We start from the raw sequence: 15,073 nt of genomic DNA, 5'->3' as shown, positions 1-15,073 counted from the left end.
TGGCTTATGGTAAATTTTGTTTCTCCAGGAATGCACTCCTTTTTACACACTGCTCTGTTTGTGTTTTTCATTCTTTGTTCTGGGAGCCAGTCCTCTGCAGACTTGTTATCTGGGCTTGCCAAGGAGTTGTGACCAGATACAAAGGAGCTGTCAGATTATATCTAAAAAGGCAGCGCATGATATGAGTGGAGAGAAAATGAACACAGCAATGAAAGATGAGGACTAGAGAATGCCAGATATGTTTGGTGTGATGACGCTTACATATATTTGCATTTTCATGTCAGATTAGTCATAGCTGTTAGAAGTCCCCTATATGGTCTAAAACCTAAGAAAACATGTACTGATAATGTGTTATAACAGATATTCTTTGAAAAAATGGCTTTAAAATCTATTTAAGTGATGTAAGTTTATCTTTAATGAATTTATAATGAAGCTATATTTCCCCCCTTTGAAAATTTGTCTTTGCTGATTTCATCCATCCAGAATTTTATTTATTTATTTATTTTATTGGGTGATCATTTTGGAAATATTATTTAATGTTGATTAATTTTGATCTTTTCTGTCTTTATCTATTTGTTCTTTCTAGAAAATTCTCTTTTTCTGAAAGAGATCTTTTTATTATTATCTTGATTTAAGCTTTTATTAACTAAGCTACTTGTCACTTCTTTTACCTTCCCTTTATTATGTATTTGTTTCTGCATGGTATGATTGGTGACATATAAAACTTCAGTAACAGCTCAGTGCTTTGTGGGAAGTCGCCAAAATCCACCATTGTATAAAATCAGTTTCAGAGTGGTAGGCTGGGATGGGTTTAGTCTGCATTCTGTAGGTCAGCTTATGCTACAGCAGTGGGCATTTTTAAAAGAGGTGAAATGTAAATTTTGGCCTGAGTCTTACTGGATCAAAGAAACCCAATAAAACAAGCTATCCAAAACGTTTAAAAAAAATCTGAAATATTGATTAAAAAGCTGTTAAATATGGAGGCTTCTTCAGCTCAAAGAGAATATGATTTTGACTTTTTTACACTCAATCCCCTTTGTTATATAATAGAGCTGTTTTGTAACAGAACTCTGAAAGACAAACTTGCATTTTAGAAGGCTGAGGAAGCACAAAAAAAAAGTTGAAAAAGCAAAAGCAGAGATTGAAAATGAATATTAATTGAAGGATGATTAAGATGTTGGACAGGCAATAAATGGAAACTGATCTACAGTTAGAAAGACAGTCTTAGCAGTTATAGATAATAGGACTGCTCTAGCCTGATTCACTTAGCTGCTGCTTTGAACATAATTTAACTTCATTTTGAGATGTATGTTCTAATGTACTGAGTAGCCTTTAAGGACTATAGGAGCATTTATGTGTATTTGTGATTCTCTGAAGTCTGTACTGGCCAGTTACATTAAGACTTAGGACAGTATTTGGTTAATGGCATTAGTATGAAAGGAAACTTAAAAAACAGCAGGCAGCCTGTGCAGAAGTCATTTTGGAAGTGACATTGCTAGATTCCCTCTCTCTTTGCTGCAATTTGCAGTTGACAGTGGTGATCGCTTTGAGACTGAAAATAGCACAACCCATTGTTTTGCATACAGCCGTCTAACTTGGTAACTTCTCCCTTCAAATGAAGCCATATCCTTAAATAATGATATCTAGGGGATTGCAGGACTGCCAGTATTGCTGCATCTCTCTCTTGGCATCCCAAGAAGTGACCTGTCCTAAGGCAGTGTGTTAAAATATTGCTGTGCAGGGCTCTGCAGAGAGAGGAACTCACATGTGGAAGGTGGCATAACTGTGTTAGTGTGACTAGCATTATACTCCTGTACTGTACTCTCATGGCGACATACTGCTTGTTGCCCTGTGTCATCAGAGTAATAGGAAAATTTTTCTTTAATCCTTCTCAACCCTCTGCCCCCGTGCAAACAAACACTAGAAGGGATTGTCTTTGTTCATGGCTTTTATTTTATTCCAGGTGTTTTGGGAAAAGTATGTTTGAAAGAAAGGCTTTTAGGTACAATTCCCTATCATAGAATCTGTGATCAAGGTTTTCTGGTAGATACATCTGACAAGTTAGAAGTGAATATTGTCAAAGTTGCTACCATTCTGCTGAGAGCTGCTCTGTTGAAGGTTGGGAACATGGTTAGACAGTCTTTCTGTAATTCTGGGCTCTTATCAGAGATGCTTTCTGTTGTGGAACAAGTCGTGTGAGGCAATCATTTGGTCATCTGTTTTTTTCATTTGCCTAGCTGATTTCTACTGGCATGCTAGTGCAATGTTTACTCATAACATAGTTAATGTAATAGAAAAGTATCCCCTTCTTTATCTCATTCTCAGAGACCAAAGCTTGCTGAATCTTTTTGCTAATTATACTAAGAATAACATTTAAGACTAGATATAAATTTGCTTCTGTAGTGTTGTTGTTTAACCCTGCAGGCAGCTCAACACCACACAGCTGCTCACCCACTCTTCCCAAGTGGGATGAGGGAGAGGATCCTAGAGATAAAAGTAAGAGAAATCATGGATTGAGATAAAGACTGTTTGCTACATGATCTAAAAACTGTGTGTGCAAGCGAAGCAAAACAAGGATTTGTTCGTTCATTCCCATCAGCAGGCAGATTTTCAGACACTTTTAAAACAGAAGGGACAAATAACAATGTAATATTTTCTTTGGAAGACAAATACCTACAGTCTGTCTTCCACTTCCTCCTCCTTTACTCCAGGTTTTATTGTTAGGTGTGACACCACATGGTATGGGACATTCTTTTGGCCAGCTGGGGTCAGTTGTCCTGACTGTGTCCCCACTCAGCTTCTTGTGCGCTCCGACCTTGTCTCTGGCAGGGCAGCATGAGAAGTAGAAAAGTCCTTGGCTCTGTATGCACTGCTCTGCAACAACTAGAACAGTCAATGTGTTAGTTTCACAGAAAATCCAAAGCACAACATTGTACGAGCCTCTGTGAAGAAACTTGATTCTACCTCAGCCCCAACAAGGGGAAAGTAGTGCTAGACATTGTCCCTTTTGAATTTACATTAATTAACATTTAAGAAAGATGTGACTGGATGAGATTAATATCACTTCATTAATTCACAAAGGAAACACTTCTAACTGCTTTTATTCTGTGATCTATGCAAGCCCTGTTAGATGCAGATTAGCCACATATTTGGAGACTGTGTCTGAAGTTCTGTCTCTGTCTCTTTATTTGTATATATGCGCACAGTTAATATATGTGTGTACATGTATACTTCTCAATATTTCAAAGAGTTTTTCCTTACCAGGCATTATTTCTTCCATACATTTATATTCTTTGCATGCATACAGGCTATGGAAATTTTATGGCTGTGAGAGAGAGTTGAGTTTTACAGAATGCTTACGAATGCATGTGTTTTAGGATTTCTTGTATTATATTACCTATGGAAAATGAGAAAGTAGAAAGGCTTTTATTTATTCCCATGTTGCTCACACTAACAAAACTTGGCTCACATGGAAATGATTCACTGCTGTTTTTAGTTCTATATGGTGAATTTACTTTATGCATAGTGCAACTGATTAAGCAGTATTTATTTTTCTGGGCAACACTTTGTTATTCCCAAACATCTGACTCAGACAAGGGGTGGTTAGCATTTGAAAGAGTGGGGAGGTACTTCTGTCATTGTCATTAGATTGCTGAGTTCATATATTGTTTCTTCACATGTCTAAGGGTTGCAGTTACTTAACTAAATGTTTTTTCAACAGTTATAAACTGTTTTGTGATTGATGCTTTTAATTTTTTTTTTAATAAACAAAATTTTCATACTCAAGATATGAAAATACCGTTTTCTTTAACTACTGCAGTGTTAATAGATTGTCTTTTGAAGATTGGTCTGGTTCTGAATATAGCATTAGAAGAATTACTGCACAGTGCTCTAGGAATTCAGTATTTGTAAATCATGACAAAAACAAACAACAAAGCAATTCTACAAGCCTAATAAATAATGGTAATAACTGACAACAACAGATTTGCCACTGTAATGGCATATAATCTTGAAAATCTCACTTTCAAAACTTTGGCTTTATAGTAATTCTCCTCCTAAACATCTTAAGTATTGTAAAATATGGTGTTGATTTCCACTGAATGCTGGGGAGTAGCTGTGTCCAATACGGCAATAACCACGTGTGGCAACATAAAAGTAACTGAAATGCAATTAGGCATGAGCTAGATTAATGGGATGTGTTTCTCTCTCTCTCTCTCTCTCTCTCTTTTTTTTTTTAATTATTCTGAGCCTGATAATGCTGTCGTTTTAACTGGGTATTCTGTCACTATTTTGCAACTGTATTGACAGTGGATCAAAAAAGCATACTATTTATTGCTGCTTAATTCAGTTCTTTGCATAGGATCATCATTACGGTTTTGTATTCCTCACTGGGATTTTGTGTTGGAAAATGAAGCAGTTCTTCTGCATCCATTAACTTACTTAAGCCGAGAGGTACTTACCAAATTTTGACTTGTTGAGATCAAAAGCTGACTCTATTAAGTGACGTTGGTCCCTTTTCCATAGAAATTATACTTTTGGTATTTCCTGGCAGTAATGCTGAAGATGTCTTAGAATTATGAGTTTTCAACTGCAGTAAAGATTATTTTTCTTATTTTTACATTTGTTTCCTTTCTTCTTCCTCAAATATGTATGAGTAAGCAATACGGATATTTTACATTAAAATGAACTTACATTAAAACTCAGAAAAACAAATAGCTAAGATATCTATAAGGCTTCTTAATATATTTTTTTTGTGACAGCTTCATTTTTAAAGTTGTGTTCTGACTTCCTTATATCAGTTTATAATCTCTTCAGATATTTCTTAAAATATTACTGACGCTTCATTAAATGCTCTAGAGATAATATTGTAGGATTTTTTTTTTTTTAGAAGATGTTTAAATTCCTAATATGTTCTCTAGATAGCTGGCTGGTGCATAAATATTTTTACTTTCCTTCCTGGCTTATCAGAATACCAAAATCCTTTTTAACAATCTGATTCTGAGCTATCTATATTGATGTTCTCCTTATGACATCCCATGGCTGTTGGTGTTAAGTGGCTGGTCTTAGTTTTCTGACCCCAAATTCCACATAAATGACATAAGGGCCAAGACTCATTTTCTTTAAATGATGGATAGGCTTACAGAAATGCTTTCCAGAGGATGTTTCTTATTTACTTCAAAGGTACAGATTCATGAAAGCATGAAAGTGCATGAATTCATGAACACTGGATCTTCTCCTCCTAGACCTGTGAAGAGAGCACTATTTCACAGATCTGCTCAAACCAATCTCTGCACTGCAGCCATGAGCTAAACCTGCCTGGTGGTCTAAGAAATTCATACGCAGCTGTAACTTTCCTTGCGCAATGTTGTTGTCAGTTTTCTTACTGCACAAATAAATAGGCTGATTTAACATGTTTGGAATGCTATTTAATAAAATGAAGCAATTCATACTTCGAAAATGAGTTCATTGAGTCCCATAAGTAGGTCTGTGCTTAATTCTACACTGTCTACATTTTGGCACTGAATGGAAGTAGAAGGAGGATTAGTGAACTTACTGGGAAAAAAATTATGTCTTGAGATATTTGTGTAACACTTTACTTTAAAAATATTTTAGGAGTGTTCCTGTGTTGCTGACAACTCAAACAATGTCTCAGAGAACAGTCTGCTGCAAAGATTTTGTTGGAATGCGGAGGCTGTGCTCAAATGATGAGGAATGTGGAGTGGGATGCTAAATAAAAATAACTTCTTTATTAATGTTGAAATGCATTGTTAAAAATTCTAATTTAGACAAGGCTGCATTGTCTAATTTTCTAAAAACTACATTCTGTTTAAAACTGTGTACAATTTTTATGCTGAAAGATCCTTGGAATTCTGATGCATTAAGTTCTGGCCACTGCAGTCTTTGCATATAAGATGAGAAAGTATTTTGAAATGTATTTATACTCAATTCAGATATTTGCTTCTGAGATGACCTGAGAGATTTAAGAGGGAAGTGTGGGAAGATGCAGAACTGCTGCCTGCTTGGCTGAAGCCTCCTTAAATAGCATTAGTAATTTTTATGTCATGATGAGATTTTTTTTATAATAAGCAGTGTTAGCAGTTTATATCAGGATTAATATGAGAGTGAAATTTCCACTGAGTTTTCTTTGATCTTACAGAGAGAACATAAAAATTAGAAATATCAGATTAAGTCTGTCAAATTTAATAATTTTGCACATTCTCAATGTGTGCACTGAACTTGCCTGTCTCTCTTTAAAGCAGGGGAAATTCTATGGTTTATTCTGAACTATGATTTTATTTTGTTAATTTGAAAGCAGCATAAATTAGAATCATAGCATCACTCAGGTTGAAAAAAACCTTAAAGATCACCGAGTCCAACTTGGTGCTGCCCTAACTGTAACAAACCTCTGCTCAATCACGTCCATGAGTACCACATCCAAAGGGATTTTAAACACATCCCGGGATGGTGACTCAACCACCTCCCTGGGAAGCCTATTCCAGTGCTTTACAACCTTTTCTGTAAAGAAGTTTTTCCTGATATCCAAGTTAAACTTGGCACAACTTGAGGCTATTTCCCGTCCTGCCTTGTCCTGTCACCTGTCAGCAGTGAAAAGGAACCAGCCATATTCTTGATTTGTTACACTGCTATTCTCTCTTTTATTTTTTAAATCTAGGTTACAACATTAGTGAAATGTCCACAGAATCCTTCTGGTAAGAAAAAGGGACGTTCAAAAAGAGCTCGTGTCTTGTTAGCTTCTGTGGAAGAAGCCACTTGGAATCTATTGGACAAAGGGGAAAAAATTGCCAAGGAAGCAACCGTCTTAAAGGAGGAACTTCATGCAGCATTGGCTGATGTTCAGAAAGAAAGTAAGTGTATTATGTCACAAAGGCACTTAAAGGAATTAGCTAATTAGCTTACCCATGTAACTTTGTTATGACAAAGAAGCTGAGGTACCCATGAGAAATATGTTTTCATGTGCAAATGTCTGAAATTTATGTTGTCTGATTGTATGCTCTCAGATACCACTGGTAAAGAGGTAAAGCATGCAAGCTGGGGATATGGAAAAGCACTTATGTTAGGGATAGTATTGCCTTTAAAAATATATATATGCTTTCTTTTTAATGAAGACAGGATTCCCCTAGCTGATTTTACTGACTATTTAGCACATGTTTAAGATAATGCATGCTTTGTTTCTTTTCTTGGAAAGAGCTGTTTTCCTGAATCTGAGTTTAAGATCTTTTTAGATAGAAATAACAATAAAAAAAGACATACTCCCTCTTCTGTGCAATAGCAAGGATTTTGTTTGTGAAGCTACAGTAGGCTTGTTTGGAATTACATTTTGAGTCTTTAGTAGAAGAACAGTGGAAGCTTCAAGCTACTGTAAGACTCATCTTCTGATGTCAGACCAACTCATCTTCTTATGTCAGAGCAGCTCATCTTTGGCCAGTTTTTGCCATGTTCCATTTTCTGATAGCCTGTCTCCTCATTTCCAAACAGGCTCCCAGAGTATTAGTCACATTCTTTTAGGCTATTTGTTTCTCTGTTGATTGTTTGCTCTCTTTATGGATAATCAGAACCTAGTTGGTTGAGTAAGAAGCTCAGGTCAAATAATTGCATACTGAATGATAGACATCTGAAACAGGTTCCTTTATAAATAAGTCCTGAAAATTAATTCACGAGAAGATTTCTAAGGAAAACCAGGACAGAAGAGTAATGCTCTTAGTGCCTGGTCATTTGGTAAATGTGTGCTCTCATCAATACTCCATGAATTTTAGAAGTGAGTTGCTCCTAATGGTTGCCTGGGTTCAGACTAAGAGGAGCTGATGAAAGCCTTTCCAAATAAATAGCAGCAGACTAAGAGGAATGGTCTGCACCATGAAATTATTGTCATGCCATGCTGTTGAATGAACTTGTAACCATGTTTGGTTTTATCAAGCAGTAGAGGAGACTTCTATTAGTTTTTAGCTAAGCTTTGTAGTGTGTACTGTTACATCATGTGATAATTTGTGCCTGAAGGACTGCATTAGCCATTTGAGTCAGGTCTCTGCCCTTAATAAATCAACAGCTTCGGGTTGGTTTTTCTTTTGTATTTTGTCTTTCTCCATTTGCAGTTGGGACAGTTTCTGAGTGCCTGCAGTTGTTCAGAGTAGTCATTACTAGCTATTGGATTCTTCTGGATCCAACAAGGGCTGCATTTTAGAGTCTGATATATGCATATAATGTATGAGATAACTTAAGGTACTTTGAGATTAAAGGCATTACAGCCAGCAAATGTCATTGTTATCTGTCATATTGATCAGTTCAGCTTTTGAAAAATCAGCCATTTTGGATTAGTCTTAAAATGTTAGTCCATCCAGTCCAGATCGATAACACAAGACAAGAAAAAAAAATATATAGTTTTCTATTGATTTTTATACATAGATTATGTAAAAATATTTCACATCTTCAATTTATGTATTGATTCTCATCCAGGACTAGGGATGACTACAAAAATAAATAATACGTAAAGTAGATTATATACAGTGCATACATTTTAAAAGAAAGTTAAATCAATGTTATTACCTATCATTATGCAATGACAAATTGTGAACTTCCAGCCCATTTTCCTCCATGGATTTGCTGAGCTGCTCAAGTTAATTTTAAAAAGTTGGTGAACAATCACATGGTAAATTTTAATATTTGTTGATTTTACACGTATTTATAGTCTTTTGGGGCTGTATTATTTTTAATTTGTGATGTACCCCACCACATGTAATTTTGCTTGTTGCTGTAGTTGCATTCTGCTGCTGTTAAATGTCTCTTGTTGCTTTAAGGTCTTTGAAAAGGTCTGGACCATAAATTCTGATAAATCGTGTTTGCACGCAGTCACATGCCATTCATATTATAGCATTCAGTATTTAATTTTCTCTGCTCAAATTTTTCTGTGGTAACTGGCTGGTATTCTTATTCATATGCTTTAAAACGAGTTATAAATTTTTACACATTGGCCACAGCTTATATTTAACGTAGACTGGAATTCTGAAACAATCCTCTAGGTAATTGCACTCAGATGTGAACCAAACTATGAGTTCCAGAGCTGCAGACCAATGTCTGGAAAAAATAATGTAAAATCTTTTCTCATGTTTTTATCATATATTGCTGCTCACTGAGCTTAATTAGGAGACTATGACATTAGAATTAAATGCATAGTACTTTGGAACAGTTACGGCCAGTGTGAAATGATTCAGTATTCAGTATTGAATGCTGGTCAGTATTCAAGGACCATCTTCTTCAAGCCCAGAATTAGTGCACCCCAAGAAAAAGAAAGCAGGCAAGAATGCTTGGAGGCCTGTGTGGATAAACAGGTTGCTCCTGGACTTACGCATGAAAAGAAAGTCTATAGGGTGTGGAATCAGGAACAGGTTACCTGGGAGGATTGCAGATGCTGCTGATGGACTGTGTGCATTGTGTGGAAATCCAGTAGCCTCATAGCTGACAGGTTTTCCTGGTAATCTGATTTAGTCTGGCTTTGCTAAAGAGCACTTTTTCCCCCATTTTTATTCAAAAATAGTGTATTAAATCTATAAGTAATTAGAAAAAAAAGTCTCACTGCCAGCCTTCATGTATACAGCATAACAATAAACTGCCTTCTATTCATACTCTGTTATAAATTGTAAAATAACTGACCTTTATGCAAGGGATTAAGAAACATTTAGACATGAACTCTTCTGATATTAAGCATCAAACTATAATTAATGTCCCAATTCTAATTCTTAAGTAATTTTGAGACAAAATAGTGATGTAGTTTATATGGGGAAACATTATCTTAAAGTCCAGAGTTTAACATGTCACTTCCTGTTGCTATAATTTATATCAAGGTGTGATGAGATTGAATCATAGTTTTCAAGCAATTGTACAGGCCTAGCAAAAATGTTTGGTATTAATAATTATTACTTGCTTACCATACTTGGTCAGAAACAAAACAGTTGCTGCCTATGTTGCTTCTATCTATTGCAGTGTCAATCTTGCATGCATTTAGCTGTTATCATGTCTCAAGTGTGTTCCTAGATAAACCTTATGTCACAGATAACATAGTGAAAGCATGCTACTTGCTGGAGTTACATTTTGAGCCTTCCCTTACCCTCAAAGAATAAATCATTAAAAAAGACAGAAACCCAAAACGATGCCAACAACAACAAAAAAGAACAGCAAAAAAGCCCACTTTCAAATGTTCATATTTAATGTGTTGAGAGCAAAAGACAGGGAAAACTGTGGCATAGAATAAATCTCACTATTCACGTAAGAAAAAAAATGGAGAGGACCAAATTAGGATATTTACTAAGGAAGGGGAATAGTGCTGATTTGCATTTTTATTCTTCTCCAGAAAATCTGTTAAAAATCAGCTTTGTTTTCTCATCCTACATTGATGTACGCATGTGTACTTTGCAGCTCATTCTAGGAGGAAGAATTTAGATACAAAGGCTTGGGATCACCTGTTTTGCCAAGAACAGATCCCATGCAGAAGAGCTTTGGGTGTATCTATAACTGGCTCAGATGTCCCTAAGTGTGAAAAAGGGAATTAAGAGACTGGACATGATGCATGTTGGGGGTGTATGTGGTGGCTCTGATTACGCATTAGGAACAGCAGTATGAAATGTGGAAGTAGAACTTCCTGGTATGTGGCAGTAAAATAATTGCAGTGCAACAAAATACAATGGTATCTGAGCTGAATAACAGACTCTGTGGCAGGAGAAAAATGTCCTGTAACATCTGCTCTAGGATATTGCGACAAGCTGCCTTATAATGGTATTGTATATTAAGAACATGCAGGAGATATCTATTGGCCTTGCTTTCACATCGATAATGCCAACTCCAGCTGGCTAACTATAGCAGATAAAAATGATACTTGTGGTAGAAGAACAGGTGATCATACTAACGACTAGTGTTTTTTCATCTTTTGTTTTTAGAAAGTGTAGGCTTGTTCTGATGTGAACTGACTCCCAGTCTCCTCTGGTCCTAATTCTGCTTATGTCAGTAATGGAACTTAAGGCTTAGAAATAGCAACTGTTGGTATAAATCACTGATTTTTTTTCTTGAGTTTGAGACTAGAACTCCTAAATGATACAATGGCTATCAAAGTGATTGTAAACGCATTATTACTGAAAGTCTTGCTGATACACAGACAACACCAGTCACACAGTTATTTGCTATTCTGATAGTGGTAACCAGAAGATTAATTCCTGCCTTAGATGTAGCTGACAGTAATTCATATTTATGATCCTTGAAGACACGATAATTACATGTGTTGCACAGGAAAAAAAAATACCTTTGGTAGTGTTGTTTAAACAACAGCAACACAAAATCACAACTAAACAATAAAAGAAACCAAAAAAACTACTCTACTGTTACTGAACAAAACACCAGCCTGAAAGATAACTCCTGAAGACCAGTGTGGGATTACGAAGCAAGCATTACCTCATTATGGTGCTGGATGCACGAGGGAATCACTCCATGTAGTTGTGCATGCCTGGAACAAAAAGTCTTCAGATTATAAACATTTTACTCAATATATGTAAAATTGCATAAACATTACTGATCTGTTGCTATGAACTGTTTGGTACAGTCTGATTGAATTAAGGCCAGTTGGTGTGTTTTGTTTGAATATACATTTCATTGGCAAATCTAGTGTTCATATTTAGTTGTTGTTCTTCCCTATGTGTGTGTGCTGACTTAGTTCCTTGTGATTTACCACCGTTACTACTCAAAATGCTGTGAAATGTGGATAGCATTAGACATACTATAAAGTGTACCACAAGATAAGATGTAGATATGAAAAGATGTAAAAATATACCCTGTGACATATTGGTATAATCTTTATGCTATCAAAACCATGTTTAAGTCTCTTCCTGCATATCTACGTGTTGGCCAACTGAGCATTTAAGAATGCACTTTGATGCTTGGTGTGCTGTTTATCCCAAGGGAGACCAGGAGATTTGAAATCCTCTCTTTTATATTGGCTCCGGTGGCTCCCTCTCTCTCAGTCAGTGGGCTCCCTTTCACAGCTGTTTCTTTTGGACTGTAAGTCCATCAGCCTTAAAGGTGAGATTTAGGAAAGAGAGCACCAGGACTTTCCTTGCAACAATACCTCTTTGTGGGAGAACACAAGAATTGACAACAGTCATTCCACGTGGATTTCATACTGCTGCAAATGAAATGAGAAAGACAGATGTAACAACATACAGAAAACAAGAATGTGATTCTTAGATAGGATTAAATAGAAGAAAGAAAATCAATTCAAAGAAATAAAAGAAGAAAGCAATACTCTGATTGTCTTGTCTAAAACATGGAAAAACATTTAGCTGTTGCTGGATTATGATCTGGATCACTGTCTGAGGAGAGTGCTCCCTAACTGCAGTAAATGATACTACTGCAACAATCTGTACAGGCAGCCTACCATCAGCAAGCAGCCCAGCAGGTCTGTGTACCCTTGTCAGCTATTTGCCAACAGAATGCTTGCCATCAGGCTCATGACTGACTTATTTTTAAAAGTATTTTCAGGTAATTTTTTAAAATATTTTTGGTGCTAGAGAGAAGTGCATGGGTATCCTTAACTTTAAAAAAAAAATTCACCCGTGGCTGAGCTGTATTTTCACTTTTCTCTTTGAGCGTGCTTATTTGTTTACTTATGGCAAGCAAATCTACAAAACAGCAATCATTTGACAGCAGCAGCAGTACTTGATCTGCTAATGGTAGTAACACCATTTACTTCACTATCTCTCTGTGTGTACTGAAATGTGCCTTGGAGTTATGTGTCTTCCATTAATTATATTATTTAAGGTATATCCTGACTTTATTTCTTTTAATTGCTTTTCACTTCAATGCCTGAAATAGCTGAAGTATGATGGATATGCTCATCTTCTGCTTCCGTATTTATGCCACTGAATTAGTACTCTGTGTTTCATTGTTTTTGACAAATATAATTAAGGGAGAAATCTGCCTGATGGGATTTACAATAAAATTGATTAGATTGCATCAGTGTCATGCCTGTCGACAGCACTTGAAGAATGTTCTCACATTGTATTGGTGTTGTAGATGTCATTTCCTGCTGCTTGTATACTTGTAGCTCCTTTCTTCCTAGACTGCAATCACAGTTGTATTTTGGAGTCATGGTCCTATGGCCATCACATATTTGTTCATTCAGCCACCTCAGGCAATGGCCAGCTTGTTCCTAGGGGGTTCATGTTTCAGACCCTTCTGACTTTGCTTCACACTGTCAGTGGAGTCTCTGTTTGTCAGTGGAGAATTAGATTCAACGAATAGATTCAATAAATAAAGTTTCACATGATTGACGCCACTCTATTTCAGACTTGGCTGGAGTAATTCTGTTGTTCAGATATTGTATTGCAGATGTCTCTGTAGCCTAACTCTGACTCACACCTGTGTGGTGGAAAAAGAAAATGTAGAAATGTCTGTGGAATGAATTATAAGCCTTACGCCGTATTCTTTAGGAGTCCCATGCAGGCCAAAATACTAATTTACTAAGCAGTTACGCACTCTAGGATACCTTTGCTTCCAAGCTGAGAGTAACAAAATTCAGGCAAATTGGCACATCTTGCAAACAGAGCATTATTAAGTTAAATATATAGCATGTTTTAGATGATTGATCTTAAAGAGAGTAAGAGTTGAAACTTAATCCTGAAACAAAATAATGTCTTAGGGACCTCTCCAGTGTATAAAAAATGTTGACATGCTTTTAAACAGAGAAGAGGAGAAGTGGGGAAAAAAACAACAACCAGTGCTGAGATCCACATTCTCCAGATATGAGACCCTTGGCAGATTTATGCTAACAATATCCAAAGTGTGTTTGGTTTTCTTTTCAATGCAAGTGTTATGGCTAAGAGCGTGGATCCAACTTAATGAACAGCTGCCTAAGGGAGTCAGCAGGAATATGTCTGAGGAGAAGAGTATGTCTTATATATTCACTTTCTTGTGCTGCACTCTGGCTTTTCACTTCATTTGGAATCCTGAGCAATCCCTCGAGTATTCAGGAAGAGCTGGATATTGATGGCTGAAAGTTTGTCTATATTGTTCTAAGCTTATTGAAAGACTTGGATGTTGGGACAGCAGAAGTGGGGCTTGTGTGCATAGACTTAATTTAATCATTAAGTTTATTGCTACTTACTAGTAATGGTTTTATTTTTAAAGTACATATAATTGGGTAAATACTCAGTTTAAAGGAGAGGAGGAGATGGTAGTAGGGAATTTTGGTGCTTATAATGCTATTAGAGCAGTTTAAAGCCAAGATCTTTGGATGACTGTGTGGGATTTTTTTCAGTGACTGAATGCTGATAGGAATACAATGTCCATTTAAATCTAGTTTTTAAAATTTAATGCTGGAAAGCAGTATTTATTATCTATTTGCACAGTTGCTAGCTTATCTGCATAGATTTTATTTGTTAGATGTTTGAGTGTATGAGATTTTCATTCTATTAACTTTTATTCATAATGAGAAAAGTAATATTTGATTCTCTTCTGTGTCCATGAATTACTTAACAGTAAGTACCAAATAATATAAAAAGCAGTGACTAGGAAAGTTTAACTTAGAGCCTCTGGTTTTCTAGTGTATAGTTAAGAGTAATTATGTGATTGCCAAAGGAACTGTTTAAGAATTAAATGACTCAAAACAGAAAAGAAGTAGCATTCAAAATGCAGAATATTCTGCATCAGTAATAGATCTCCATTCCAAAGCATTAGGGCAACAAAAGCACACTAGATTTTTTGGTAATACCTGTGACTTGCCAGATAGCTGACAAAATTTTAGCTGTTTCTTCTTGAGTGTTGCAGTATAGCCTAAATGAATTTGTCTTCATTTTACAGGTCAAGCTCTAAAGATATCAGCAGAGGCTTTTACCAGTGATCCCTGCTATTTGCCTAAGAGGCAGGCAGTTGTCCAAACAGCACGATCTCTCCTTACAGCTGTTACACGGCTTCTTATTCTGGCAGATATGGTTGATGTGGCATACTTACTGGAACATTTAACTGTGGTAAGTAAATTTTGACTTAACTCAGACTCCCTTTGGCCAGAAAAGGTGGG

The 15,073-nt window shown here is 36.2% G+C and overlaps 1 protein-coding gene across 6 annotated transcripts in view; it reads left to right on the top strand.

Annotated features, from left to right (window-relative positions):
* Window positions 1-15,073, top strand: part of CTNNA3 (catenin alpha 3) — a 418,023-nt gene that overhangs the window by 13,656 nt on the left and 389,294 nt on the right. For all 6 annotated transcript variants that reach the window (XM_042862647.1, XM_042862648.1, XM_042862646.1 and 3 more), the window contains exons 3-4: window positions 6,674-6,866; window positions 14,857-15,023. In XM_042862647.1, coding sequence (XP_042718581.1) covers window positions 6,674-6,866; window positions 14,857-15,023 — 360 coding nt within the window. The remainder of the gene's footprint in view (window positions 1-6,673; window positions 6,867-14,856; window positions 15,024-15,073) is intronic.

Source organism: Lagopus leucura, unplaced genomic scaffold (genome assembly GCF_019238085.1).
Source record: "Lagopus leucura isolate 7727_CA_CO unplaced genomic scaffold, USGS_WTPT01 Super-Scaffold_739, whole genome shotgun sequence".
NCBI lineage: Eukaryota > Metazoa > Chordata > Aves > Galliformes > Phasianidae > Lagopus > Lagopus leucura.
This window is presented reverse-complemented; position numbering and strand designations above follow the sequence as displayed.